The sequence below is a fragment of the Numenius arquata genome, chromosome 14 (assembly GCF_964106895.1).
Source record: "Numenius arquata chromosome 14, bNumArq3.hap1.1, whole genome shotgun sequence".
NCBI lineage: Eukaryota > Metazoa > Chordata > Aves > Charadriiformes > Scolopacidae > Numenius > Numenius arquata.
Genome location: NC_133589.1, coordinates 16,682,197 through 16,698,227, shown reverse-complemented (window position 1 = coordinate 16,698,227; position 16,031 = coordinate 16,682,197). Strand labels below are relative to the sequence as shown.

The following is a 16,031-nucleotide window of genomic DNA, read 5'->3' as shown; positions in this document are numbered from 1 at the left end:
GGTGGCATCGCCAACCCAGCTGCGGTCACTTTGGAGCTGCTGGAAGTCCCCCAGAAGCAATGGGACCTGCCCAGGGGGTCCCCAGCACCCACCTGGCACGTGGCGGGGGGGGTGGGGGGGGTGTCCCCCCTGCAAACCTCCAGCTAATTGCAAGCAGGGAAAAGAGCTTCGTTAGGAGAAGGGCAAGGCTGAAGCCAAGCAGCAGGAGGAAAAGCGAGGGGCCAGGAGGGAAGGGGCTTGAGGGACCCTGGCAGCCCGGTGACGGTGAGGGGACACGCTGACCCTGCGCCCAGCCGGGCTCGGGGGTGGGGGGGGGGGTGGGCTGCGTCGGCGGCCGTCCCGGCGTGAGGCCGCAGCTCCGCCGGGGACTTTTCTTCTCTCCTCTTCGCGAGGCTGGAAAATATACAAAGCTCGCAGTGAAAATATTTACACAGCAGCAATTTTCGGAGGAATTTGGGACGTTAATTTGAAAAATCTGTGGGGAGAGGAACCACAATGGGCCCTTTGAGCGGGCGAGCGTGGCCATCGCACCGACCCGCCCGCGCCGGCGAGGGGCCCCTCCTGCCGCTGCGCCGGCCCTAATGGGAGCCAGCCCTGCCGGAAGCCCACCTGGGAGCCGGGAAGGGGGGGGTTGGGGGGGGGTGGCCACACCAGACAGCCCCCCGCCACCGCCCCGCACCCCTAATTGCATCCAGAGCCGTTCCCTCCCGCCATGGGCCCCGGGCGAGTGGGACCGGGGCGATGGAGGGGTGGTGGTGGGGGGGCCGTATCCTGGTGTGGAGCGGTGCCTGCCGAAGAGCCCCCGTGGCACGGCCGTGACCCTCGGCTCCGCTGGCGCTTCAGCCCGTTGTGGTGGGGGTTTTTTTTGTGGGTTTTGTTTTTTTTTTTTTTTGCTCATTCTCTCCAAATCAAACATACCTCGGCGGGCAGGGCCCCAACCTGGAAAATTCCAGCCCCAAAGATAAAGGATTGGAAAACGATTAAAACCAGAGGGTTGGAGCAGAAACCACTTGGCAGCGGGAACCTGCCGAGCGCCGGCTCCCAGCCCTCCCCGCCGGGGCCAGCGCACGAAATTGGCTGTTCCCGGGGCCGGGGGGCTCACGGCGGGGGCCCAGAGCCTCGGCTCTTGCTGCAGTCCCCCTGGTTTGGGGCTGGGGGGGAACGGGGGACTGAGAAGGCTGAGAGTTGTCCCCAGTGCTCTGGGGGTCCCGGTGCCGTCGGGAGGTGACGGAGGTTGGGCTGGGCTGTTTGTCCCGCAGCCGGCCCCGGAGCCATCTGGCAGGCGGGGAGGGATGAAGTAAGGCTGGATGATGCGCAAGGGCAGGGGATGATTGGAAACCCGTGGCCTCTGTTTTGGGAACACCTCCTTAGCGCCCGCGGTGGGGGGCAGCGCTGGTGGGGGGGAAGGGAGGGGGGAGTGTGAAGCCACCACCCAGAGTGGGGAAAACTCCCCCCTCGGTCCATCGTCCTGACTCATCCCAGTGCTCGCCAACAACAACAGGAGGACGCGGCCGACCTTCCCGCTCCTCCGCAGGGCACCGGTCGAGCTGCCCACAAACTGGGGCAAGGCGGGCAGCACAGAGGTTTTTTCACTGTTGTTATTTTAATTTTTTTTTTTTTAATTTTTTTTTTTACAAAAAGGCACCCTTCTGGTCTGCCTTACAAAAGAGATGTACACAAATCTGTACTAGGAAAAAAAAAAAAAAAAAAGTAGTTTTCCCAGAAGAAATGGGAAATAACCGTGTATAAATATTCTCTCCGAGTTCTTAAAGCTTCAATTCCCGGTTTTGCCTGCTCGGCGCTTCCTTCGGCCCGGGGGGGTCCCGAGGGTCCCAGCACCTCGGCCGGGCCTTATTGCTCACATCAGCTTCCAGGGAGTTGAGAGTCACGGGCCGTGCTCCGCTAAAGGACCCTTGTTACCAGCACGTTGATGTCCCTTAGGCGAGTCACCGGCAGCTTGCTTTTTAGCAGTAGCTAAAAAAAAGCCCACCCAAACCCCAAATTAACCCCCCCCGCCTTCTCTTTCGCTACCCACGTTCTACGTAGAGTCATGGAAATCAAGGCACTGAGCGGTAAAATTAGTGTCTCCTCCCGAAGTGTGGCAGCCTCTCGGAAATTGCACGTTACGGGTTTGGGGTTTTTCTGCCTGAATTCAGTTAACTCCTGGCCGTTCCTCACCCCGGAGGGACACGACCAGGTGCCACTGCTGGAGTTCAACCCTCCTCTGTGTCCTGGGCTCCCCTGGCCCGGCAGCCCCATCCCGCCCGGCTTAGAAATAGGAGGGGGGTTTGAGCCCCGGGGTGTTGTTGTTGCTGGGGTAGTGCGACTGCATGAGCGGGACCTCGCACTCGGAGCCGCCCGAAAGGATGGCTGCCTCCGGCACCTTGCAGCCGTGGTTGCTCAAATCCCCGTTCTCCAGGCAGGCTTTCACCCCTTCCAGCTCCAACGGGCCGGCGTCCACCCCACTACCGGCGTGTGCCTTTGCCCGGCGGTGCCGGCGGTAGTACGTGCCGGCGGTGACCACCACCACCAGCAGCAGCACGGCAGCCAGCGCGGGGACGATCATCAGGGTGAGGTTGCTGTCCTTGCTCTGGGTGACGGGGGAGTGCTGCTGGTGGCTCACCGGCAAGGTCTGCGCCTCGGCGCAGTGCTCCTCCTTGGAGACCTTCTCCCCCAGGGGCCCGATGCAGACACGGTAGGTGCAGTTGGGCTTCAGCGCCCGCACCGTGTACTCGGAGAGCGAAGCCGGCAAACGCAGCATCACCGGTCGCTTGTCGGGCCCGGAGAGATTTCGGTAGCTCAAACGGATGCCTTTCAGCTGCGCTTTGGATTGGATGTAGTTCTGCAAGTCCACCTTGAGGGAGGTGCTGCTGACCTGCACGATGCTGATCCGCCGGCTGGGCGGTGGGGCCTGGGTGGCCGGGGACGGCGTCGTCCCCCTCGCCTCCAGCTGGCAGTACGCCCCAGCAAATCCCGCTGGGCACAGGCACTCCAGGTGGTTTTGGGCACCCAGGCGGCAAGTGCCACCGTTGAGACACGTGCGAGGGGGACAGATGGGCGGCGGAGGGCTGGTGGGGGCAGGGGGGCCGCTGAAGGGCACCAGCGTGGAGCTGCCCTGGGGGGCTCTGGCCCCTGGGGTGGGAGCGGCGGTGCTGGGCGGCAGCGGCGGGGGGCTGCTGGTGGGGAGCGGGGCAGGCGGCGGCAGTGTGGTGGTGCGCGGGGTGGTGGGGGTGGTGGTAGTGGTGGTGGTGGGACACCCGAAGTCAGCGTACTGCAGGTGGTGGAGGAGCTTGCCGGAGTTTTTTGGGGGGAAGTGGCAGCGTGTCTCTTCGGGCCGCCGGAGGACCACGCCGCTGGCGTTCACCCACTGCACCAGCCAGCTCATGGGGCAGATGCAGTTGAAGGGGTTGCCGGCGGCCGTCACGGCCCGCAGTCTGGGGAAGAAGCTGGAGAAATCCCGAGGGATGGTGTTGATGTTGAGGTTGCTGATGTCCAGCTCCTGGAGGTTGTGAAGGTTGTGAAAGTCCTCTGGTGGGAGCTGGGAGATGCGGGCGTTGCCAGCCAGGCTGAGCTTGGTGAGGCTCCCCAGGCGCCGCAGCACAGCCGGGACACGCTCCAGTAGGTTGTCGGAGACATCCAGCTCATGGAGGTTGTTCTGGACCTGGACGAGCTCCTCATTCAAGCTCGTCAGGCCCAGCCCCGCGATCTTCAGGGACTCGATGTTGACGGCGTGGAAGGCCCCCGGTGCAATGGTGGGGATCTTGTTCCAGCTGATGTCCAGCAGCAGGAGGTTGGGCAGGTCGAGGGGGGGCACAGCCCAGAGCTGGTTGTTCTGCAGCTTCAGCTCCAGCAAGTTCTCCAGTGTGTCAAAGGCAGCAGCGTGGATGTGCTGGATCCTGTTTCTCTGCAGGTAGAGCCGCTCCAGCAGCCGCAGCCCGTGGAAGGTCTCATTGGTGATCTCCTGCAGCTGGTTGGAGGACAGGTCCAAGTTGACGAGCTCCGTCAGGGGCTGGAAGATGTTTTTCTGGATGCTGGTGATCTTGTTTTGTGAGAGGTCCAAGAGCTGGAGGGCGGGCAGGCCAGCAAAGCTGTCCTCATTCAGCATCGTGATGCCGTTCTCAAAGACGTAGAGAGAGAGGGTGTTGGGGGGCAGCCCCCGGGGCACGGTCTGGCCCCTTCTGGCCGCACACAGGATGGTCTTGGGGTCTTGGCACTGGCATCCTGTGGGACATGCCCCAGCCAGCTCCCCGGGGGCCAGGAGAAGCAGCGTGTAAAGGATCAGCTGGTTCATGGTGTCAGCTCTGCAGGAGAGAGAAACCCAGCCAAGGTTAGGGGCCAGGCCCTGTTTGGGGGACACCCGAGGCTGGTGAGGAGCCTCAGACCCCCCCTACTACCCCTTCACCGTTCCCAGGGTGAGAGAGCCATCTCCCTGTGCCCTGCTTGGGACCCTCTGGCCCCAAAGGGACCTCGGGGGGAACGGGAAAGTCCCCAACACTCTCCTGCCTCCTCTGTCCTGCTCCAGCCCTGGACAGAGGTGATGAGAGCGTTGTGTGGACTGCCCACCCTGGCTCCATGCTCTCCTCCTCTCCAGACCCCCAAGATTTAGGGGCATAGCACCCCAGGTTCTACCACGAGACACGTCCCACTGGCTTTGGACTGTCCTCGCGGTCCCGTCCCCGGTGTGGCACCGTGACCCGCTGTAGGCGGCAGGGCAAGGGCCCCTACCTCCCCGGCTGCTCTCGGCAGGGTGCAAATCAAACATGGGGGATGAGGAGCAGAGCCAGGGGAGGGAGGGGGGCGGGGAGCCTGGCCCTGGATCACCGAGCACCACTTAACCCTTCGCTTGTGCCGCCGTCCCGGCAGCAGCACCCAGCGGTAGCAATCCCCCTCAGGGATGTGGACACCCAGGGGTGGCCCCCACCATGGGGTGGCCTGGGCACAGGCTGTGAGGCCAAAAGAGCTGGGTGCTCCCCTGCCCTACAGGTCCCTGCTGTGTCCCCGCAGAGTCCTGGGGCTCATACTCACCCCCAAGCCACCTCCTGTCCCCTGGGGGGCCACGCGTGACCTTGCTGTTCCCCTCCCTGCTGGCACCCCAGGGAACTGGCACAGCACCCTGGGCTGTGTCCTCGTCCCTCTGTCACGGGGACAGTGGGGATGGAGAGGAGGATGCTCTTGGAGTGAGCGAGGCTGTAACCACCCCTGTCCTGACCAATGTCCTTGCTTCAGAGGTGGCTGGCTCCTCTCTCAACCCTGTCTTTCAGCCCTTTTAATGACACTCCTAATTAGCACAAGCGAGGGGGGTGGTCCCTGGGCCTGAGCCAGGGACCTGATGTCTCCTCCCACCCTATCTCAGGGGCACATGGAACGTGGCAGAGGGGGTCCCCAGGCAGGGAAAAGGTGAACTATGGAGGCTGCTGGAGGTGGGAGTGCCACCACCACCCTGCCCTGCCAGCCCCTTCCCCACCCCTGGCCGTCGCCACCTCCTTGCCTGCTCCGATCTGTTCATAGCTCCATGTAAACCGTCCCCCCCCCCGCGGCTCGCAAGGGGCCCCCGCCGTGTGCGGGGGGCTGTCGGGTCGCGCAGCAGCACGTGCCGCCTGCCCCGACCGCCCCTCCGCCGTGGGGGGCCCTGTCCTGGCGGTGTGGGGACACCATGTCCTGCACCAGCAGGGTCTAGACCCATGCTGTGTGTCCCCCCCTGGGGCAGCCCCAGTCAGCAGAGCCGCCCCATGCTACAGAGGCACCGGAGGGGGTTAACAGGGCAACCGGCTCTGTCCTCGCCTCTTCCCTGGCCCCCCCAGGGTGGGGTGCACCCGAGGGTGGGGTGTGCCCGCGCTGGGCAGGGTCACCGCAAACGCCTGAGTCACTTGGCGCGACCGGCCCTGCCCCGCCGTGACCTGTGCCGTCAGCCCCCGATGCTGGAGAGGAGGAGTGCCGTGTCCAGGGGGGTCACTGTGTCCCCTCCCTGGCACCCCCGGCTCAGCCCCCAGCCCCTTCGCTGTTGCCGGGTCCCACCGTACCCCCATACCACAGCCAAGCCATCGGTGCCAGGCACAAGGACCAAGCAGAGCCGAAAAAGCATCATGGAGCATTTTGGGGGGCTGAGGGGGCTGGGGGCAGACCCAGCACCCCCCACTGCCCTGCTAGACCCGAGGTAGCTCCAGCAGCCTGAGGGTGCTGGCTGGTGGCAAAGCTCTGGGCGCAGAGTGCCGGGGATGCCAGCGGTGCCACCACCGTGCCATGGTGGGCAGCACCAGAGCGGGGCCAGGCCTGCGGGAGGCTGGCGAGGCTGGGGCTGGTTTTGCAATGCCAGGGTCGAGTTTCGCTGACGTGTCCCGTGCTGCAACCAGCTGCTGACTCCAAGTCTCTCTAGTCCCTTTAATTACGCTGGCATTTCCTCCCCGCCTGCCAGGCTCCCCAGCTCCGGGCAGGTTTGGCCAGCCCGGCAGTGGCCACGGTCGCGCATCCTCGCCTCGCCACGAGCGCCGGGCAGGCCGGCAGGGCTGCTCCACCCGCACGCCTCCGCCACCTCTCCCCCGGCATCACCCCGCTCTGCCAGCACACGCCGGCATCCCGCCCTCCAGCCCCGATGCTATTTCAAGGCAGCGAGGGGTTAAGCCAGCCCAGGTTTACCCCTCCGAAACCGGGGGGGGGGGGGGGGGGGGGGGAGGGGGGCAGGGGGCCAGCCTCCCCACCTCCCGGGGGGGGGTCCCCAAGAGTGTGGAGAGGGGGCCCCGGTTCTGCTGGAGGTGTTAGGACCGCCCTGCCAGCGGCCTGCTGCTGCCTTGGCTGGGCTCCCCCGCGCCTGCACCACAGATATTTGCCGAATTATTCATATTTTCCGGCTGCGGGGAGGATCCGAGCTCCGATTCCCCCAGTCCCGGCTCAGCCTTTCCCTGCCAGCCTGCTGGGGTGGGAGCACCACGTCCCCATTCCCTGCCTGCAACCCCCCCCCAGGCTGGGCCGTCCCCCTGCCTGCCCAGGGCGAGGGACTTGGCAGGGGACGCCCCACTTCACACCCGCCACGTGTTTTAAGGACGAGGACGATGCCGTCCCTGCGCCACAGGGTGACACCTGCACAGGATGGGCTGGAGGAGCCCTCCTGGGTGTCCCTGTCCTTCCCTACCACTTGGGGACACAGCCGGTCTCCCCGGGGAACCCAGCACAGCCAGGATGTCCCTTCCCGCACCGGCAAGCGAGGCCCCGCCACCGAACAAAGCCACCGTTGTTGCCGGTGGGCTGCCTCCTCGGCCAGCAGGCACCGGCACAGGCAGGATGGGGGCCCTGCATGAAGCCAGGCCCTGAGCTCTGTCCCTGTCACCGCAGAGAAGGACACAGGACACGGTGGCTTCACCAGGCGGGATGCAGGCCCTGCTTCCCTCCTTTACGCCCCCCTAAAACAAGCCCGTGTCAGCACATGACCCCTCCCGAGACCCAGCCGGGGGCTGGGGGAGATGCAGGATTAAGCCCTTAATCCTCCTCCCCTTCAACCCACCCTGCGCCGCCGCAGCTCCCACCTCCTCCCGGGCTCCCCTCCCTATTTAATTAAAGTTTCCGCAGCAGCCCCGGAGGAATGCAGGCCTGGTTATTGCATTCCCCGGGGGCGCTCGCCTGCCCCTCCATCCCGCTCCTGCCCCTTTGACCCGGCCGCGCTCCCCAGCTCAGGTGCCGGCAAGGAGAAAAACCAGCAGAGCTGCTTTACCGGCAGCCAAACCGCCTCCGGAGGAGCCTGAACTCCAGCGGAGGTTGGGAGGAGGCCGGCGATGCCGCCACGCGTGGCCCCGGCAGCACGGGCAGATTCCTATGGGGTGACTGGGGCGGCCGTGGCTGTCCCCAAGCGCTTCCTCCTGCCGCGTCCTGCCGGCAGAGCCAGCCGGGCCGGCAGCACTTGCGTCAGGGCTGCCCGGCAAGGCCACCCAGCCTTGGCGTGGTGTGGGGGGAAAATAATAATTAGTGTCATCCTTGAGAGCGGCGCTGCCCAGCGCCGTGTGGGCAGCGGCACAGCCCTGGCTGGGTCAGGCCAGTCCGGCCACCCCGGGCCCAGCAGGATGAGACCTGCTGGCATGGGGCACATCAGCAAGAGGAGGGAGGGGGAGTTTTTTGGTTGGGAAGAGGGGTCTTGGAACTGAAGCATCTCCGCTGGGATGCGCTGGCTCTTGTGGCAGCTGCCAGCCTGGGATGGAGCCAGGCATGGGAAGGGACACTTTCCCCACAGTGGCCCAAAGTCACACCCAGAGAGGGTGACAGAGGCCAGCATCCCCCCAGCACACACTGGGTGACGGTGAAGCGCGCAGGGAGCTGGCGGCAGGAGAGACGATGGGGCATCCCCGCCGGCTGGCAGCCAGGCTGGCCGGTGGCCCTGCTGGCGCCCGTCCCTCTGCACCAGCCGTGGGGGAAGCCTTCACCGGCACTGCTCGGGGACCCGGCTCAGCTCCGCAGTGGGTCAGCAAGCTGGGACACCAGCCCCTGAGGGCAGACAAGGCCAGGGCAGCCAAACCCCACCCCGGTCGAGCCTGCCACCAAAGAGGGTGGTGGTGAACATCACTGCCAGCAGCTCCCACCTCTGCCTGACCCCAAAGGGCGAGCCCTGCCGCCACGTCTGCCGGGACAGGGTGAGCTTGGGATCAGCCCAGGACCTGTGTGGGTCCTGGAGCCCTTCTGCTGGCAGGATGGGTCACAGTCACCCAGCCATGGCTGGAGGGAGATGGGTGCCATATTAGCCCCGGCCACATCTCTCCCCCATGACAGGAGCAGCAGCAGGCCAAGGTCCCCGGGCCAGACCCTGGCGCATCCCATGGCAGGATAGGCACAGGCAGGGACAGGGACCTGTGACGCTGCCTGCACCTTTGTCCCTGCCCGCCGCAGTGCTGTCACCTCAGCCCAACCGAGGCCTCCTCACCAGCCCAGGCAGGGGACAGCCAGGTGCCCCCTGTTTCAGCCAAGGCCTCAGGGGGAGCAGAGCACACCAACCCCCGGCCAAGGCCTTGGAGCGAGGTGCTGGCCCCGGATGCCCTGCCTGCAGCCGAGGCTTGGCTGACACCCTGTCACCCAGGGATGGCAACCGGCCTTGGATGCCCCGTGGCCCTGCCGAGGCCCACCGGCCCCCCCTCAGCCCCACCACTCCCCCTGAGCCCCCGGGTGCCCAGCAGAGCCCCCTCCCGCCCGCGGGCCGCCGCACCACGAGCCCCCGGCGCCGTGGCGAGGGGAGGGCCGGGGCAGCGGCGGCCGAGGCCGCGGGACTCACCGGTGCGGGCCGGGCCGGGGCCGGGCCGGGTCGGTCAGTCCATGGCGGCAGCAGTCAGCGGCCGGGCGGGCGCTCCCCTCTCTGGCGGCGCCGGGACCGGGGGGCGGCTTTAAAACCGCGGGGGGCGGAGCCTGCCCTCCCGCCGCCTTCCCATTGGCTGCAGGCGACAGGGGAGGAGGGGTGGGGCACGGCTGCCCCCAAAGGCCCCGCCCCCTGCGCACCTGGGGCCCGACAGGGGGCGGGACCCCCGGGACCTCCGGGACCCCCCGGGACCCGATTGGGACCCGATGGGGACACCCCGGGGACCCGATGGTCTGGGACTCCCGGGGATCTGATGGGTTCCCCCGGCAGCTCCGGGACCCCCAAAGTCACATGGACCCCCAGGACCTCCGGGACCCCTGAGGACACCCAGCAGCTCCAGGACTCCCGGCAGCTCCAAGACCCCCAAAGTCACAGGGACCCCCAGGACCTCTGGCACCTCCAGCACCCCCTGGCACCCTTGTCACCCCTGGTAACACCAGGGGGTGGGTGACCTTGGCACCCCCAGGGTCCCCCATATCCAGTGCACCTATGTGCCCCGGTACCCCCATGCCCCTGCCACCGTCCGCTGGGGGACAGGGGAGCTGTGGGTGACCCTCGCAGGGCTGTCCCCGTGCCCCAGTGACAGCCGAGCTGTGCCGAGCGCTGCAGGACACCACTCCCAGTTCGGCACCACAAGGAGGGCATGGGCCAGACTGGGACAACTAGGCACCCAGGGTGCCCTTGTCCCAACCCTGGGCCCCAGCGGTGGTGGCAGCGCTGGTGACGGTGACCACAGCCGGGCAGGGGACCCCGGTGCCTGCCACGGCCACCCCGGCGCTGTTTGCCTACATCATGCCAACAGTCCCGGGGCAGGACCGTGCCGTACCCACCACAGCCGTCCCTTGTGCCACCTGGCCATCCCATGCCGTGGTGTCCCTGCCATGGGGAGGTGACAGGGCTGGGACAGGAGCACGGCACAGCCTTGGTTTTGCCGTATTTCCTCAAAACACGGACACAGCCCAGCCCAGCTCCTTGCCCCACTGGCACGGCCACCGAAACGTCAACCAACAGTAATAGATTGTCCCTTTGTTCACTGCCTCCTCTGCCCCTGCTGAGGGAAGGCAGAGAGGTGGTTCCGTGCTCCTTGTCACCACCGTCCCCTCCAGCCCACCGAGCATCCCCATGGTCATTGTCCTCTCCAGCCACCATGCATCCCCTTGGTCATCATCCCCTATAGCCACCGAGCATCCCCTTGGTCATCGTCCCCTCCAGCAGATACCCCAGGTCTCCTCTGGCCATTGAGCATGTCCTGACCGCTGTCCCCCCCAGCCACCAAGCATCGCAGCGACAGTCCCCTCCGGCCTTTAAGCATGTCCTGACCGCTGTCCCCTCCATCCACCAAGTGTCCCCGCAGCCACGGTTCCCTCCAGCCCCCAGCACACCCCGGCCACAGCCCACGGAGCGGGGACACGCTCCAGCTGGCACAGCCCCAGCCACAGGGCACTCCCGGGGCCGGCTGGCACAGTGGGTGCCGGGCGAGGCGGGTGGCATGCCGGGGTGCTGGGGTGTGCCACGCGCTTGCCACAAACTGGCCGAGCCAGCTCGGCCAGCCCCAGGGCTCCCCTGCGGGTGACGAGCGGGGCCAGGTGCCATCGCAGGGCACAGGATGCCCCGCGGCTGGGCACGGCCTCACGTGGGCACCACGCGGCCGGGGCTGGAAGTGGTGCCACCGCCCCACTGCAAACCTGGCCCCCAGTCTGGCACACCGAGGGCACCCCCCGGCACTGGAGCGGGGTTTGGGGGGTGCAGCAGCGGGGGAAGGCGCAGGATCCGGCCCCAGGTTGTGGGGTGCTGCACCGAGGGGTGCCCCCGGCTCAGCACCCTCCTTCCCTTGCAGGGCGGCCATCCCGCTGTACGACGCCGACACCGGGCTGCTGGTGCTGGCGGGGAAGGTGAGGTCCCACGGCAGCGGGGTGCAGGGGGGTGCGGAAGGGTGCAGGGGGGTCCAGCGAGGCACAGTGGGGTGCAGAATGGTGTCAGGGAGGTGCAGCAGGGTGCGTGTGGGCGCAGCAGGGTTTAGGAGGATGCAGGAGGACGCAGCGGGGTGCTGGGGTTGCACCAGAGAGGATGTGGGTGCAGTGGGGTGCAGGAGAATGCAGCAGGGTACAACAGGGTGCAGGGGTTGCAGTGGGGTGCGTGTGGGTGCAGTGGGGTGCAGGACAATGCAGAGGGTGCAACAGGGTGTGGTGGGGTGCAGAAGGATGCAGGGGGGTACAGTGAGGTGCAGGGGGGTGCAATGAGGTGCAGGGGGGTCCAGGGGGATGTATCAAGGTGCAGCAGGGTGCCTGTGAGATGCAGTAGGGTGCAGGAGGATGCACTGGAGAGCAACAGGATGCAGGGGTTGCAGCAGGGTGCACGTGGGTGCAAGAAAATGCAGGGGGGGTGCTGCTGGGTGTGGTGGGGCACAGCAGGGCACAGTGAGTGCAGTGGGGTGCAGAAGGGTACAGGGGGACGGAGGGGGGTGCAGTGAGGAGCAGCAGGGTCCACGGGGGTGTAGCAAGGTGCAGCAGGGTGCACATGAGATGCAGTGAGGTAGAGGAGGATGCAGTGGGGTGCAGAATGCAGTGGGGTGCAACAGGGTGCAGGGGTTGCAGCAGGTTGCATGTGGGTGCGGCAGGTTGCATGTGGGTGCAGTGGGGTGCAGGAGAATGCAGTGGGGTGCAACAGGTTGCATGTGGGTGCAGTGGGGTGCAGGAGAATGCAGTGGGGTGCAACAGGGTGCAGGGGTTGCAGCAGGTTGCATGTGGGTGCAGTGGGGTGCAGGAGAATGCAGTGGGGGGCAGGGGTCGCAGCGAGGTGCAGGAGGGTGCATGTGGGTGCGGTGGCATCCTCCCCACAGCCCCGCTCATACCCTGTCCCCTCCACCTCTCTTCCAGGGAGAAAACCTCCTGTACTGCTTCGAGGTGGCACCCACGCAGCCGGCACTCACCCAGGGTAAGCAGGACACGTCCCACACTGGGCTCCCGGCAGCCCCGGGGGCCTTGCCCCTGCCTGGGCTGCCTGCCCCATGGCCACCCTGCCCGTCCCTCAGTGACCCAGTGCCGGACGGAGGGCAGCACACGGGGCCTGGCCACTGTACCACGCCTGGCCCTGGACGTCATGGCCTGCGAGGTGCTCCGCGTCCTGCAGCTCACCGACACCGCCCTCGTCCCCATCAGCTACCTGGTGCCACGCAAGGTAAGGGGGGGCTGCGGGTGGCACTGTGTCACGGGTAGCTGGGCCATCTCATCTCATCATCTCATGTCACACTGGGTGACAAAGGGCACCTGGGTGAGAGGGCACTCTGGTCCCCAGCCTGGGGAGAGCAGGAGAGGAGGTAAAACCTGGTTGAAGGTGGGTGGTGGAGGCTGGAGGGTGGGTGCTGGTGGCAGGATCCTGGGTGCCAGAACCAGTTGGGTGCTAGGGGAGGGGGCCTGGGTGCTGCAAGGGGTGATGCTGGGAGCTGGGTGCTGTTTTGGAGCCTGGCTGTGTTTGGGGGTGCGCAGGGCAGCCCAACACCAGGCAGTGTCTGACACCTACAGGCTGCGGACGCAGCTCGTGGGGATGGGGCTCCCCACAGCCAGAGGGGCTGTGGTGCCAGGGGGGTGCCAGGGGGTGCCCAGGGGTGCCCTGGCCTGGGTGGTGCCAGCTGACAGCAGGACAGGGGCTGCAGGGTTTTGGGGACACCCATCTCACCCCGTCCCCTCTCCCACAGTCCGTCCAGGAATTCCATGAGGATCTGTTCCCTGACTGCACCGGGACTCTGCCAGCCACCAGCGCCCAAGCCTGGTGGGCAGGGGACAACCAGCAGGTCAGTGTCACCCAGAGGGGTGTCCTTACCAGTAGCGTTGCCAGGGGCTGCCACTGCCTCCTGCCCACTGCTCTGCCTGCTGGCAGGTGGGAAGGGTGAGCCTGCACCCGGCACGGAGACCCACAGAGACCTTCAGCTCCCCTGTCATCGCCTGCACCCGGCTGCCAGCAGCCGACACCGGTCCCACCGACACCAACGCCGACCGGAGCGTGAGCACAGGGTGCTGGGGAACATGCTGGGGTTACCAAGGGGTCCCCGCCACCCTCAACCCACAGGGAAGGGGGAGGGCTGGGACACCGCACCCCCTGCCCACTCACTCTCTCTCCCATAGGAGGGCAGCGGCTACTCCTCGCCATCCTCACTGGCCTCACCAAGCAGCGATGCCACCCCCCTCTCCACCAGCACCGGCCCCTCCAGCGGCTTCGTCAGCAGCCCCAGCCAGAAGTCATTGCAGAGCATTTTGGGTGAGTGGACAACGGAGCAGGGTCGATGTCCCCTGGATGGGACCGTGGCGAGGCGGGGGGGACACCTGGGGCACTCACCCGTCCCCCGCCTGCACCAGGGCCCAGCTCCCGCTTCCGGCATGCGCAGGGCAGGGTGCTGCACCGCGACACCCACCTCACCAACCTGCGGGGGCTCAGCCTCACCACGCCGGGCGAGTGCGACGGCTTCTGCGCCAACCACCAGCGCGTCGCCCTCCCCCTGCTCTCCGCCGGCGGCCAGATCGCCGTCCTTGAGGTACCCCCGGCACGGCACAGCGGCCGGCGCGGCACCGGCAGGTACAGCGCAGGTGATGACCCCCTGGCTCTCTCCCCCAGCTGTCCAAGCCGGGCCGTCTCCCCGACGCGGCTGTGCCTACCATCCAGAATGGTGTGGCGGTGGCTGACCTCTCCTGGGACCCCTTCGACCCACGGCGCCTCGCTGTCGGTACGCACGCCATCCCCGGGAGAGCATACCAGGCTAGTCCCCCGGCACTGGGCATGCCGGGTCACTGGCTTAACCACTGCCTGTCCCTTTTGGTGCCACAGCGGGTGAAGATGCCAAGATCCGGCTGTGGCGGATCCCTGAGGGAGGGCTGCAGGAGACGCTGTGTGAGCCCGAAGCTGTCCTCCAAGGTGGGAAGGCACACCGAGCACCCCACCTTGGGGACAACCCAGCCTGGCGGTGTCCCCATACCAGCACAGGTGGGGACAGCCATGCACCACTCACCCTTGCCAGGTCACACGGAGAAGATCTACTCCATCCGCTTCCACCCTGTGGCATCCGATCTCCTGGTTTCCTCCTCCTATGACACGACGGTGCGGGTCTGGGATCTGAGCGCCGGGCAGGAAGTCTTGTGCCTGCGGGGACACACCGATCAGGTAAGGGATGACACATTTGGGGGACACCCGAGGGGCGCGTTTGGCCAGGCAGGGGACATGGAGGGAGGGGGGGGACACACAATGTCTGTCTCCCCAGATCTTCAGCCTGGCTTGGAGCCCTGACGGGAAGAAGCTGGCAACGGTGAGCAAAGATGGACGGTTACGGCTATACGAGCCCCGGCGCAGCCCCCAGCCTCAACAGGTATGATCATGGCGGCGGGGATGGGATGGGGAGCTGGGGGGGTGGGCAGGTGCCTGCAGCCCCCCCTGCGGGCACCTGCCCACCCCCCCAGCTCTCTCTGAGCAGTCAGGGTGACCTTCACCCCACACAGGAGGGTCCGGGTCCCGAAGGGGGCCGTGGAGCGCGCCTGGTTTGGGTTTGCGGTGGCGACTACCTCCTGGTGTCCGGCTTCGATAGGTAAAGAGGGGGACACGTGCCAGGGCAAGGGGCCCCGAGGGACACCGTGCCCCCCTGCCATTGTCACCTCCTCACAGCCGCAGCGAGAGGAGGATCCTCCTGTACCGGGCGCAGGCTTTGGCCGAGGGACCCTTGTCTGTCCTTGGCCTTGATGTGGCCCCTTCCACCCTTCTGCCCTTCTACGATGAGGATACCAGTGTCGTCTTCCTCACCGGCAAAGTGAGAGCTTGCCCCCCAAAAAAACTGGGGGGCTACCTGCCTAGAGCACCCCAACAGTGCAACAGTACCCTCCATGCACCCCCTGCTAGCCCCCATCTTCCTCCATCCCCAGGGTGACACCAGAGTCTTCCTCTATGAGGTGACACCTGAACCCCCCTATTTTCTGGAGTGCAACAGCTTCACTTCCAATGAACCACACAAGGTAAAGTGGGTCCCTCCGAGGCCGTGCTGCCTGTCCTCGACCCCCTTGCCTGCGCTGCCAGACCCACAGCAGGCCCCACTCATGCCTGTGCCCCATCAGGGCTTTGTTTTCCTGCCCAAAACGACGTGTGAGGTGCGGGAGGTGGAGTTTGCCCGGGCACTGCGCCTGGGGCAGAGCACCCTCGAGCCGGTGGCTTTCCACGTGCCACGCGTCAAGGTAGGTGGGATGGACCCAGATATGTTCCAGGGGGGAGTAGGAGGTGGGGGACCCCTCCTCAGCATCCCTCTCCCCTGCAGAAGGAGTATTTCCAGGACGATATCTACCCACTGACCCGCGTCTGGTGGGAGCCTGCGCTCAGTGGCAGCGCCTGGCTGGCGGGGAAGGACGGGCAGCATCGCCGTGCCAGCCTGCGGCCGGCCGACATGATGCCAGGTGGGTGCGGAGGGGCAGGGCGAGGGCCCCGGGCCCATAGGGAACGGGCGTGGGGTGTGTGGGGGGAATGTCAGCCATGGGGCGAAGCCCTCCTGCTCTCCCAGTGAGCGAGGCCCCAAAGGAGGCACCGGCGCGCAAGTTCGTCCCTGCGTCCGTGTACCTGGAGGAGAAGTCTGACGAGCAGAAGAAGGAGGAGGTGGGTGCTGGGGGACCCCCCCGATGCAGGGCCCGGGCTGGGGTGGGCGATTCCCCGGGCCCCACGGCTCTGCCCTGCCTCCCTGCAG

The 16,031-nt window shown here is 66.4% G+C and overlaps 2 protein-coding genes across 2 annotated transcripts in view; one reads left to right on the top strand and one right to left on the bottom strand.

Moving 5' to 3' along the window:
- Nucleotides 1–16,031, top strand: part of CORO7 (coronin 7) — a 38,188-nt gene that overhangs the window by 21,986 nt on the left and 171 nt on the right. The window contains exons 10-26 of the mRNA XM_074158761.1: nucleotides 11,163–11,217; nucleotides 12,202–12,259; nucleotides 12,357–12,502; nucleotides 13,020–13,115; nucleotides 13,202–13,324; nucleotides 13,447–13,579; nucleotides 13,678–13,853; nucleotides 13,934–14,042; nucleotides 14,144–14,230; nucleotides 14,334–14,476; nucleotides 14,574–14,678; nucleotides 14,809–14,894; nucleotides 14,972–15,113; nucleotides 15,226–15,315; nucleotides 15,415–15,531; nucleotides 15,612–15,747; nucleotides 15,852–15,943. Coding sequence (XP_074014862.1) covers nucleotides 11,163–11,217; nucleotides 12,202–12,259; nucleotides 12,357–12,502; nucleotides 13,020–13,115; nucleotides 13,202–13,324; nucleotides 13,447–13,579; nucleotides 13,678–13,853; nucleotides 13,934–14,042; nucleotides 14,144–14,230; nucleotides 14,334–14,476; nucleotides 14,574–14,678; nucleotides 14,809–14,894; nucleotides 14,972–15,113; nucleotides 15,226–15,315; nucleotides 15,415–15,531; nucleotides 15,612–15,747; nucleotides 15,852–15,943 — 1,894 coding nt within the window. The remainder of the gene's footprint in view (nucleotides 1–11,162; nucleotides 11,218–12,201; nucleotides 12,260–12,356; nucleotides 12,503–13,019; nucleotides 13,116–13,201; nucleotides 13,325–13,446; nucleotides 13,580–13,677; nucleotides 13,854–13,933; nucleotides 14,043–14,143; nucleotides 14,231–14,333; nucleotides 14,477–14,573; nucleotides 14,679–14,808; nucleotides 14,895–14,971; nucleotides 15,114–15,225; nucleotides 15,316–15,414; nucleotides 15,532–15,611; nucleotides 15,748–15,851; nucleotides 15,944–16,031) is intronic.
- On the bottom strand, nucleotides 2,270–9,345 carry VASN (vasorin). The gene is made up of 3 exons (XM_074158813.1): nucleotides 9,245–9,345; nucleotides 7,814–7,827; nucleotides 2,270–4,301 (listed from the first exon to the last, which is right to left on the bottom strand). Exon 3 carries the CDS (start codon nucleotides 4,289–4,291, stop codon nucleotides 2,270–2,272), a length of 2,022 nt encoding a protein of 673 aa, XP_074014914.1. The 5' UTR covers nucleotides 4,292–4,301; nucleotides 7,814–7,827; nucleotides 9,245–9,345.